This window comes from Anomaloglossus baeobatrachus, chromosome 1, assembly GCF_048569485.1.
Source record: "Anomaloglossus baeobatrachus isolate aAnoBae1 chromosome 1, aAnoBae1.hap1, whole genome shotgun sequence".
Classification (NCBI taxonomy): domain Eukaryota; kingdom Metazoa; phylum Chordata; class Amphibia; order Anura; family Aromobatidae; genus Anomaloglossus; species Anomaloglossus baeobatrachus.
In genome coordinates, this window is record NC_134353.1 from 568,934,149 (window position 1) to 568,946,977 (window position 12,829).

At 40.0% G+C, this 12,829-nt stretch overlaps 1 protein-coding gene across 48 annotated transcripts in view; it reads left to right on the forward strand.

Moving 5' to 3' along the window:
- PTPRD (protein tyrosine phosphatase receptor type D) overlaps window positions 1-12,829 on the forward strand; it is a 507,941-nt gene that overhangs the window by 226,921 nt on the left and 268,191 nt on the right. For all 48 annotated transcript variants that reach the window (XM_075317015.1, XM_075317121.1, XM_075317166.1 and 45 more), the window contains exons 3-4: window positions 12-157; window positions 5,761-5,902. In XM_075317015.1, the coding sequence (XP_075173130.1) occupies window positions 12-157; window positions 5,761-5,902 (288 nt within the window). The remainder of the gene's footprint in view (window positions 1-11; window positions 158-5,760; window positions 5,903-12,829) is intronic.

A 12,829-nucleotide genomic window follows, 5' to 3' on the forward strand; every position in this document is an offset into this window, starting at 1 on the left:
TCTTTTTCTAGCTCCACCAAGGTTTACAAGAAGCCCCGTTGATCAAACAGGAGTATCAGGGGGAGTTGCGTCCTTTATTTGTCAAGCTACCGGAGACCCCCGACCGAAAATAGTTTGGAATAAAAAGGGAAAGAAAGTCAGCAACCAGAGATTTGAGGTATTAGGTCCATTGTTCTGTTCCTCCGTCAAAGATTACACATGCATGGAGTTGTGGTGTTGTTACCTTTTTATACACGGTTCATGATATAAGGCCTTCTACGTGATGCTGCACTGCAGATCTTGTACTGCAGTGGAGAGCTACTGGCACACTCAGCTAGTACCAGTTAGTGAATCCAAAGCTACTGGTTATTACCTTTGAAAGTATTTTATTATGAACACGAGTATTAGCAAAGTGGTTTACGTGCTCCCTGCATGTTGCTTTTTGTTTGTTGTTGTGTTGACCTTATGTGAGTAAAGTCAGCATGCATGCCTTCATTTAGTATTACATATTTAAATATTCAAAGTAATCTAAAATTATGGGTTTCATCTGTACTAGAAATGATTGAATCTTTTGATGTTCAAATTTGCTACCGTATGTTGGACACATTTTTTCAAAAATTTCAATACACAATGAATTAATTTGCTGCGATTCGCAATACTTTAAAGCCGATTGCCTTGAATATATGTCTGACACTCTGAGGTTCCATATAAATTAAAAGCCAGTCCAAAAATTATCCCTTTTAGTCATTTGTAATCAGACAGATCATTCTTGCAGAACATTGATTCAAACTGATGATGTCACTGTCAGAGGTAACATCATTCTGTAGTTACTGAGATAAGAATATATTATATAATGGACTCTACATCCTCCTCACAAATATGCTAGCTGAAAGCAAGAAAAGGACAATTTTTTCCTGTGTCTGGTAGTAGTACTGCTCAGACAGCTAGCACCAGTGATTGTGGTGGTGCTTCCGCTAGCAGGTCACCAATTCTTAACCGTTAGTTTTTCTTTTAGACTACCCTGTACGGTGTTATTACAACTTTTTCTTTTACCATGCATTTTCCACAATATTACAACTAAAGTGTAACCGTCATTCTGCACACTTTTAACATATATTGCAAATAGCTGGCAATTACACAAGATACACAGTTCTTGTATGCAGCACAGAGAGCGGCATAGGGGCACATCACTAAGTCATCACTAAGTCTATAGTCCATCTCAGAGAGGTGTACTGATCCATAAACTCACTTATATTTTAAATATATATATATATATATATATATATATATATATATATATATATATATATATATATATATTTGAAGATAACATCAATACTTATTCAAATATAGTAATGTTATCACACACAGTGAGCATACACACACACACACACACACACAAACATACAGTACATACCAGTTTGTCTCCTCTTCAGTTCCCCTAGACTCCTGAAGTTAAAGGACCTTTGGTAACATCATGGTCACATGACCGTTTTGTCACAAAATGTTTCTAAAGTAGCCTTAACCTCGAAATAGAAATGCTTGGGGCATGTACAAGGGTGGTGGTCCTAGGCCATTGCCCAGTTTGCCCCTCCCTCCAATGCCAGCTCTGATTGAAACTAGGGCTTATTTTTGGAGTAGGGCTTATTTTTCAAGCATACTCCAAAACTTCTGTAATATCAGGCTAGAATTTAGTTTCCTGGTAGGTCTTATTTTTGGAGAAAATCTACACATAGATATAAAAAATAAATTGTATAATGATAGATATATTTTAACTGTTGACAATTTTTTCATCCCAATTATTAAACCATTTCCAAAAAGCCAGCACATGTAACAGGGTGCTATATTGGTGCGGCTTGTACAGATGTAAAATTTTACTTTTAAAACAGGTGTGCAAAAATAAAATTATTTGTGACATGCACACTTTGTTAGACAGACAGCCATAGTTAAATGTTTGGAATTTGGAGCATTTTCTTTTGCTCTTGTATGAAACAATTATTCCCCCATTCACAAAAAGGATAGCACGAGAAATATAATAACTCAGTACAGTCGCTTTTGATAACAAGCACACCTTCTCTGACCGAAATAGATTTCAGATTTTTTTTTTCTGTAAAACATATTATGATGTTTGCTACTGCTTTCACATGCATTAAGAACAGAGAAAATATGTCTAGTTTTTTATGGCTTTCTCTCCTTATCTCTATCGCAGAGCTGTGAGCTCTGTTGTCCTCTCACTATCATGAGTCACCCTAAAATGGCTGCTGAATTCTCTGCCTCATCCTTTACACAGCTCTATCAGTCCCTCTATTGTGGCTGTGCTATACCATGTGATATGATAGCTGCAAGGCATTATAGGGAAGCACATCCGGTGATGCTTGAGTTCATGTGAGCCTTCTGTTACTGAAGTAATTTTTCTGGTTCACGCCAATTAAATTGCAAATTCTTCAAATTTGCCAGGATCTGCAAATGTGAAAATTCATTTTGTATTGAATCAATTCCCTCTTCCCTAATCTGCTGACTTTGCTCACTGATGGTGTTAATATATCTATAATTTTGCATCAGTGGTACTAAACAATGAGATATTCAGGCAATGAGATAAAAAATAATAGGAGATACAGTCACGACCAAAAGTGTTGGCAGTTGGCACCCTTGAAATTGTTCCAGAAAATGAAGTATTTCTCAGAGAAAGTTATTGCAGTTACACATGTTGTGTCATACACATGTGTGTGCCACACTTAGCATGGAGAACAGAAATAGGAGAACACAAAGCGAAGAAGAGAACTGTTTGAGGACTTGAGAACCAATATTTTTGACAAATTTTATTTTGAGTATATGTGGTATATCATTTAGATTTTCTAAATATTTAAAATATATAAATCTGAAAATTGTGACTTGCTCTGAATCAATACTTTGTAGAACCACCTTTCACTTCAATTACTGCTGCAAGTCTTTTGGGGGTGTGTCTGTACCAACTTGGCACATCTAGAGGCTGAAAAAAGTGTCATGGAAAGTGTCTATGAAAAGCAATTTTCAAGTCTTACCACAGATTTAGGCATTTAAGTCTGGACTTTGAGTGGACCATTCAAACACATGACTATGCTTTAATCTAAGCCATCCATTGTAGCTCTGGCAGTATTTTAATGTTCATCATGAACCTACGCCCCATTCTCTAGTTTTTTTGCATACCGTATCAGGTTTTCCTCCAGGATTACCCTGTATTTAGCTCCATCCATCTTTCCATCAAATCTGACCAGCTTCCCTGTCCCTGCTGAAGAAAAGCATTACCACTGCATGATACTGCCACCACCATGTCTGACAGTGGATATGGTGTTTTCAGGGTGATGTGCAGTTTTAGTTTTTCACCACACACAGTGTTTTACATTTAGCCCAAAAAGTTCTACTTTGGATTCAGCTTACCAGAACACCTTCTTTCCACATGCTAACTGTGTATCCCACATGCCGTATGGAACTAGAAACAAGTGTTTGACATATAGCAATTCCTATTACTATTAGATGCCAAATATTTTTTTTTCCTGAATGTCTTTATATGTATATTGCTGACACGGATCTTTTTTTATATTTGTCTGCTTATTAGTTGCATGTGATCTTCAATGTTATTTTTATTTTGAAAAATATATAAATAAATTATGATGTTTTTTTTTTTTGGGGGGGGAGGGAGAGGAGGGTATCTGCACTAATTCCAGGAGGAAAAAATCAGCAACACTGGAGTATAAAACGTTAACCAATTCTACCTATTGAGGTTCTATGTGTGTGGGCCTGTTTTTGTGTTCAAGTAGATGGACGTCCCTTGGCTCTTCATATGAACTTGACTGTGTGAGGCATCTATAGTTTACAAGCAGTGGGTGAAGCACATTTCTCTTAAGAACCACATAGCCACAACAAGTGGTGTCAGTCCAACAGGTGGATCTCTCTACTAAGTGGGGGGACAGGTGGCCAGTAAAAGAAAAGTATGTGAACCGATGGCACCAATCAATCAATGTCATCCTCCACTTCGTGGCAGATCTAATAATAGTCCATAGTGGAGAAAGATAAATCACCATTACAGTCTTCCCTTAAAGACAACTAATTGACTGTGGTATTCCTTTGGTATACACTGTATATTTATTGCCTGGGGAATTCAAATCTTTTATCAGTATGAAGTGTGTGCAATCGTTACTGTCATACAGTTTATTCCAAGTATTCAAACACTCAAAGAAATTGATACCAAATTCCAAAACCAAGTTTTTAAGAATTCAATGTCATGAACACATGGATTATGATCTACTGTTAAACTACACTTTGTATAGCCCTTTGACACATAAACCAGTTACCATGAACATTTTTAGTGTTTCATTTATGTGTCTACTTATGCCATTCAACTGATATATCTCAAAGTATGCATATCACTGATGACTGAGGACCTCCAGTTTACAGAATGATATTAAAGCCAGAGTAGTGCCATTACTTATAATAACATGGGCAATATCTTAAAATGATGAACCTGTCTGGTAAGTTGTAGGAAACAAATAAAAATGTAGAGGTTTAAGCTCTTGTAAATGTAGGAAGGTGCCCATATGGGTTAATGGGAAGGTATATAAGAAAACGGTCTCGTGTTTAAATTAGATGTTTTTTTATTAAATGTTTAAGAAATAAAAATCTTGCAATTTTCACACTAGCCACTAGGGTTATTTTAGACTCATACTTGTAGGAGGAATTTTCAGAAATCTCATTATCATCAGAGGATTACAATGAAAAGTAACACCTCTATGTTACAGCTCCCCTTGCTTTTCCACCCTTCACAATGATATTTGTATACACTCATTAGATGCTTCATTACGAAAGATATGATTCAGTCTATAAATGCTAATATACCTGTCTATTTCCTGATAGAACAGGCATTATAAGTTAAGAATAGTCCCAATGATCATTGTGACATTTTTTATTTATATTTTTAAACTCAGGTAAGTCTTTTAAGACCTTAGATAGTTTTCTATAACTCATTGTCCAACCCACCAAAAAACCTTAAAAAACGACTACAGATATTAGCCAAACTAACTCATGTCATTGTTTTTAGGGCAATTGATCCTAATTTGAATACATCCCTCTAAATGAAAACACATAGGAGTCATTGCATCGAGTAGTAAAATTAACTATTTTACAACTGCTTCAATAAACTATTGGAAGGTCTTGTAATTAAACAATAAGAGAATGATATAATACTACACTTCATATATATTTTTTTAGGCTCGGTCCATGATGACTTATGCCCCTAGTGGAGCCATGACCGATCCAGCAGGCTCCACGTTGCATCCTATTAACTTAAAATAGGTTCCCATTTTTTTTTAATCTTACACAGAACTGTGAACGTGTCTTGTACTGTTTTAGTAAAGTAGTAAATCCTATGTGTGTGAAGACAAATTGTCATTTACTAAAGTTATAGAAAGAGTAGAAGAACTACAAAGCTGCAATAAATCAAGGTAGAACACAAGAATTCTAATTATAATGCATTTGACATCAGGAATGGATTAATATTGTATGTAATGATAAATCTAATTTTGGGTGCTAAAATAGCTCACCAGAAAATGAGACTGCAGCTCAGGTAAGGATCTAGGTAAGGATTTTATAACTTGGAATCGCTCCTAGAAATACTCACACGTATACTTTTCTTCCTAATTAATGTCATGTCGTGGGAAATAGCTACTGATATTATCATGATCATGTCTTGCCGGATTGGCTGGCGGTACCAACAACAACTGTGACAGCTTTACTTTCCCTCCACAGGTAATAGAATTTGATGATGGATCTGGTTCCGTACTAAGAATACAACCTTTACGAACGCCAAGAGATGAGGCAATATATGAATGTGTTGCATCCAACAGTGTTGGAGAAGTTAGTGTAACCACCAGGCTCATAGTATTACGGGGTAAGAAACTGCATGAGAAATTCACATAGTGTTCTAATTTATTTATTATACTTGCCATCCTTTACAGACATCACTGGGGCTCACAATCTACGTAAGTTCCCTATCGGTATGTCTATGGAGTGTGGGAGGAAACCGGAGGAAACTCACACATACATAGTTAGAACTAACAAACTCGTTGTGGATGTTCTTCTTGTGGTATTTGAACCCAAGACCCCAATCCGGAGGTGGTGTTGCTAACCACTGAGCTGCAGTGCTGTCCGGTATAACAACTATTATGTAATGAAAAAGAGATTTCTGATAACACAAAAATGCCAAAATACCATAACACAATCTAAAGTTCCGTATTTTTCATTTTATAAGATGCACCGGATTATAAGGCGCACCTCAAATTTAGAGATGAAAAAAGGTAAAAAAAAAATGGGGTCCGTCATACACTCCGCTGTTGTCTTATCAAAGGCGTGGCTGGTGGGGACTGTGCTGCCAGTGGTGGGGTCTTTGCTGGCAGCAGTGAGGGCAGAACAGAGAGGCAGCCAGCCAACCACCTGCACAGCCAGCTGCCTGCACAGAGAACCGGCTGTACAGACAGACAGACGCACAGAGAGGCAGCCGGCCACCCCCACAGAGAGCCAGCCGGCCACCCCCACAGAGAGGCAGCCGGCCGCTCCCACAGAGAGGCAGCCAGCTGCCTACCCAGAGAGGCAGTCGGCCGCACAGGGAGGCAGCCAGCCGGCCACACATACAGCCACCCGCATAGCCCCTGTGCCAATTCTCCACCTCTTGGTAAGCTATATTCAGATTTTAAGACGCACCCCTCATTTTCCTGCCAAATTTTTGGGAGGAAAAGGGCGTCTTATAATTCGAAAAATACAGTATATATCAGTGTTAAATTATCTGGCCCACTGTTGTGTAATGGAATGTAATATGGCTTCCATAGAGATGCCATCACCTTTACCTCTGTGTGCTTTGATTTCATACAAAGGTATACTGGAGATTTTAAGCATGCTCCATTGTACTTTGCACAGTTGGAAATTTTTATCCCCAAAACCATTGTAACTTGCTAGACATAAGGTCTGATTTAGCTATTACATCATTGCACAGTATTCTGTAATATATTGATTAAAATGTTACATTTCATTTATGCTGAGCATCGTGTGAGCACTTATAGCAACTCATGACATAGCCGGCAATGAAGCGATAAGCTATCCATTGGTAAGTTAGGCGCTTAAAGGGAACTTGTCAGGTCTCCCATGTCCTCCAGCCCAGCAGCATTCACATCTGTATGACAAAATTCCCTGCCTAACCCTGTATAGTGTTATTCACTAAAATCAATGTTTAAAAAAATAATTTATAAACTCCACAGTTCCTATGCTAATTAGGGCCTTGACTAGTCGATGGGGCATTAATCTCCCCAGACTAAGTGGCTCTATTTCAATGTTATTGTGCCTCTTTGGGTGCGATAACATGATTTCCATGAGAATGACCGCCAGCTCCTGGCAATCTTCCGCATGCGCGCAGCTGTATTCACTTACATTGAACCTCTAAAGCCAGGTCTACACATCCAGGCTTTATCGAGGGGCACTGAGTATGATCGGAAGAGCAACTTTTGCACTGCTTCTGCTGAAGCCAAGAAGCATACACCCAGCTTTAGAAGTTCATTGTGAGTGAAAAAGCCGCTCGCATGCTGGAGATTATCAGTAACAGGTGGTGATGTCTTCTCCTGGAAATCATGTTACCTTGTGTACAGGAGCATAATAGCATGGAAAGAGGGTCGACTAGTCTGGGGAAACAACACCCCATCGACTAGTCAAGACCCTAATTAGCATTGGCTTATTCTTAGCATAGGCCGTTCGTACTTGTGTAGGAATCCAGCTCACCCACGTCTGACCTCACCGTGCCTCAGACTCGGATCCGGCCCTGCCCTGGCCGCACAACAACGATAAATGAAGAAGGTGATCCAGCTGAGTGATCAGGTGATTTATTCAGTGCAGTTCAGACAATGCATAGCGACGTTGTTAACGCGTTTCTGGCTTAACACCCTTAATCATAACCAGGTTATGATTAAGGGCGTTAAGCCAGAAACGCGTTAACAACGTCTCTATGCATTGTCTGAACTGCACTGAATAAATCACCTGATCACTCAGCTGGATCACCTTCTTCATTTATCATAGGCCGTTGGTGTTTGATTAGCCACGGTCCAACTTTCGGCACCCATTACTGGCAGCTGTTTGAAGGTATTGCTATGCCTTGTGAGCACTTTAGCATTTTTGTTGTGATAACGTGCACCCAACTACATAGTAGTGGCTATGCTAGGTATTGTGTCACTTTCCTATTTATGGGATTATTTGGCTTGAATATTTTTATTTCTACTTAAGAATTCCAAACACAGAGATACTTCTGACTGCTGTTTAAGTGCCAGTCTTTGCTTATATGGTGGCAGAGGTGAAGTCATGTTAACAGCATTTGACAGCTGTGGCAAATCACTGGACTCAGCGGTGAGATGCCTTCTACATTGGCATCACCATAGAGCCCAGTGATTGGCAGCAGCAGTCACAAGGTAAGTATTTGACATCACCAATAGAACTATATATACAGTGCTTGCGAAATTATTCGGCCCCCTTGAAGTTTTAACTTTTTCCCACATTTCAGGCTTCAAACATAAAGATAAAAAATGTTAAATTTTATGATGAAGAATCAACAAGTGGGACACAATTGTGAAGGTGAACAATATTTATTGCTTATTTTAAATTTTTGTAAAAAATAAAAAACTGAAAATTGGGGCGTGCAATATTATTCGGCCTCTTTAAGTTTAAGTTACTTTGTAGCACCACCTTTTGCTGCAATTACAGCTGCAAGTCACTTGGGGTATGTCTCTATCAGTTTTGCACATCGAAACACTGAAATTCTTGCCTATTCTTCCTTTGCAAACAGCTGTAGCTGAGTGAGGTTAGATGGAGAGCGTTTGTGAACAGCAGTATTCAGCTCTTTCCACAGATTCTCAATTGGATTCAGGCCTGGACTTTGACTTTGCCATTCTAACACCCGGATACATTTATTTGTGAACCATTCCATTGTAGATTTTGCTTTATGTTTTGGATCATTGTCTTGTTGAAAGACAAATCTCCGTCCCAGTCTCAGGTCTTTTGCAGACTCCAACAGGTTTTCTTCAAGAATAGTCCTGTATTTGGCTCCATCCATCTTCCCATCAATTTTAACCATCTTCCCTGTCCCTGCTGAAGCAAAGCAGGCCCAAACCATGATGCTTCCACCACAATGTTTGACAGTGGGGATGGTTGTTCAGGGTGATGAGCTGTTTTGCTTTTACGCCAAACTAATCATTTGGCATTGTGCCCAAAAAGTTTGATTTTGGTTTCATCTGACCAGAGCACCTTCTTCCACATGTTTGGTGTGTCTCCCAGGTGGCTTATGGCAAACTTTAAACAACACTTTTTATGGATATCTTTGAGAAATGTCTTTCTTCTTGCCACTCTTCCATAAAGGCCAGATATGTGCAGTGTACAACTGATTGTTGTCCTATGGACAGACTCTCCCACCTCAGCTGTAGATCTCTGCAGTTCATCCAGAGTGATCATGGGCCTCTTGTCTGCATCTCTGATCAGTCTTTTCCTTGTTTGCAATGAAATTTTTGAGGGACGGCCGGGTCTTGGTAGATTTGCAGTGGTATGATACTCCTTCCATTTCAAAATGATCGCTTGCACAGTGCTTCTTGGGATGTTTAAAGTTTTGGAAATCATTTTGCAACCAAATCCTGCTTTAAATTTCTCCACAACAGTATCATGGACCTGCCTATTGTGTTCCTTGGTCTTCATGATGCTATCTGCGCTTTAAACAGAACACTGAGACTATCACAGAGCAGGTGCATTTATACGGAGACTTGATTACACACAGGTGGCTTATATTTATCATCATCAGTCATTTAGGACAACATTGGATCATTCAGAGATTCTCAATGAACTTCTGGAGTGAATTTGCTGCACTGTAAAGGGGTCGAATAATTTTGCACGCCCCCCATTTTCAGTTTTTTATTTTTTACAAAAACTTAAAATAAGCAATAGCTATCATTCCCCTTTACAATTGTGTCCCACTTGCTGTTGATTCTTCACCATGAAATTTAAATTTTTTTATCTTTATGTTTGAAGCCTGAAATGTGGGAATAGTTTGAAAAATTCAAGGGGGGCGAATACTTTTGCAAGGTATGTATTAATGTATTAATAGTGAAGTGTGTAGTTATTTAGCACCACTCTTGATTAATATGCCATTTGTGGGCATTACAGAATTTTCTGCAAAGCCTCGTCATATGACATTGTGGGTATCTGGGTAAGGCCTTTCATAAAACCACATGCCGAAGAAGCACTATAAATGTAGTTCTTTATGGCACTGTGCTTCAGAAACTCCTTTTCTTTTTTTAATGCCATTTTATTTGTTAGGTCTTTAATCTGTGCATTTAGTGTCCATTGACATTAATAGCAGTCATCGATCAGTCATCGGTATGGCTCTTAGCAGTACATAATGCCATGATACTGAAGATTGCACTATTTATATAGAGGACTTCTCATGTGCAGAACTGTTGTGAAATGCTAATTTTCTATATAGAATGGCAGGATGATCATGGTACAGTGACGCATTATTCCTGGAGTCTTCTAAGTGTTAAGACTGAAAGACCGAAGGAAACGCCAAACAAATTATATGTTCCCCGGTAAGAGTTGGAATTGGAAGCAGTGCTTGCATCTTTCCAGCATAAAATTAATTGTATAAAACAACCTAAGCAATAGTAGTGTCACCAATTTGTAACCTTTTGACCAGAATTACCATGTTTCTTACGGCCCCATTTTTATTAATGCCGCTTTTTGGAAGATGAACACTGTTCTGCCTGCTGTGAAAATAGCAGTTTGCCGTTTATGCTATAGAGCCATCTCTGCTGGGGAGCCGGGCTTCAAATACCGAGTGCAGCTGAGTGACGATAACACAAAGGGGGATTTCTTTCTTCCTTCTCTAAATTACTGCAATAAAGAAGTAATAATTCTGAAAATAGGAAACCTACCAGGTCTGAAGTGCTTTTCGAAGAAAGAATTCAGTTTTACAGTTTATTAAAGCAAAATTATTTAACAAACTTTTGCTTACCGAATAACGTAACACCGGCGGCCGATCCATCAGCATTTTCTACTGTCGACAAACAGGATTACCTTATAATGTGTGCAAGTGACATTACAATTCTGAGGGTGTTTTGTTGGTGTTAATTTGTAAAGCAGATTAGTTTTGATAATATCTGCTATTTGATTTTACACCTTTTGATGAAATACAAATTCTGGCTTGCCTTACTTTATCTTCATTTCAAGGTGATCTGTTGCTTTTAAAGAGTGGCTGTCAGAAATTCATATTGTGCTTAATTTATCCTTCCCTATCACAACCCAAAAGTATATATGGCGCTCAGCTCACCTCCACGGTGTGCCAGTAGAGATGAGCAGAATAAGCAAAATTCGAATTTGCCTGTTTCCGAGGTTTTGATGAAAAATCCTATTGTGGTGAAGTTATTTTCCGCTAATTTATGTCCCTCGTTATTCTCTGGAGTCTATTAAGACCCCAGAGCACAATAAGCGTAATATATGAAAAATAATAAAAAATTCTTCTGCTCACTGCTCACCTCTACAGCCCCTCAGTTCTTCACTGCTGTTTGTTGGGTCCTTGTCACATTTTTGGATTGGCGTTGGCCGCTCTGTAATCTCCATGACCACCATTGCTAGGTTGAGATTTCTAGGTTTGCTGGTCATGGGAGGGTTCTGCAAATTCAGCCCCAAAGGTCGCGGCACACACCATGATGTCTTGAGCCACAAACTTTCGGGGTGCATGTGCAGAACCCTCCCATGCTTTGCAAATCTAGAAGCTTTAGCTTAGAGACAGCGTCCCCGTAAATTTTACCAATGCCGATCTGAAGATGTGACAAGGACTGGATGGGTTATGATAAGTAGCAGAGGACTAAAGGCCCCGTCACACTAAGCAACATCGCTAGCAACATCGCTGCTAATGAACAACTTTTGTGACGTTGCTAGCGATGTTGCTGTGTGTGACATCCAGCAACAACCTGGCCCCTGCTGTGAGGTCGATGGTTGTTGCTGAATGTCCTGGGCCATTTTTTAGTTGTTGCTGTCCCGCTGTGAAGCACAGATCGCTGTGTGTGACAGCGAGACAGCAACAACTAAATGTGCAGGCAGCAGGAGCCGGCTTCTGCGGAGGCTGGTAACCACAGTAAACATCGGGTAACCAAGAAGCCCTGTCCTTGGTTACCCGATATTTACCTTTGTTACCAGCCTCCGCCGCTCTCACTGTCAGTGCCGGCTCCTGCTCTGTGCACATGTAGCTGCAGGACACATCGGGTTAATTAACCCGATGTGTGCTGTAGCTAGGAGAGCAGGGAGCCAGCGCTAAGCGGTGTGCGCTGCTCCCTGCTCTGTGCACATTTAGCTGCAGCACACATCGGGTAATTAACCCGATGTGTGCTGTAACTAGGAGAGCAGGGAGCCAGCGCTCAGTGTGCACTGCTCCCTGTTCTCTGCACGTGTAGCTCCGTGCGCTGGTAACCAAGGTAAATATCGGGTTGGTTACCCGATATTTACCTTAGTTACCAAGCGCAGCATCTTCCACGCGGCGCTGGGGGCTGGTCACTGGTTGCTGGTGAGCTCACCAGCAACTCGTGTAGCCACGCTCCAGCGATCCCTGCCAGGTCAGGTTGCTGGTGGGATCGCTGGAGCGTCGCAGTGTGACATCTCACCAGCAACCTCCTAGCAACTTACCAGCGATCCCTATCGTTGTTGGGATCGCTGGTAAGTTGCTTAGTGTGACTGGACCTTTAGGCAGGTGAGTGTAAGGTTATTTATTTTTTCCGCATTGTGATGGCCTTTAATGGTTCAAAAA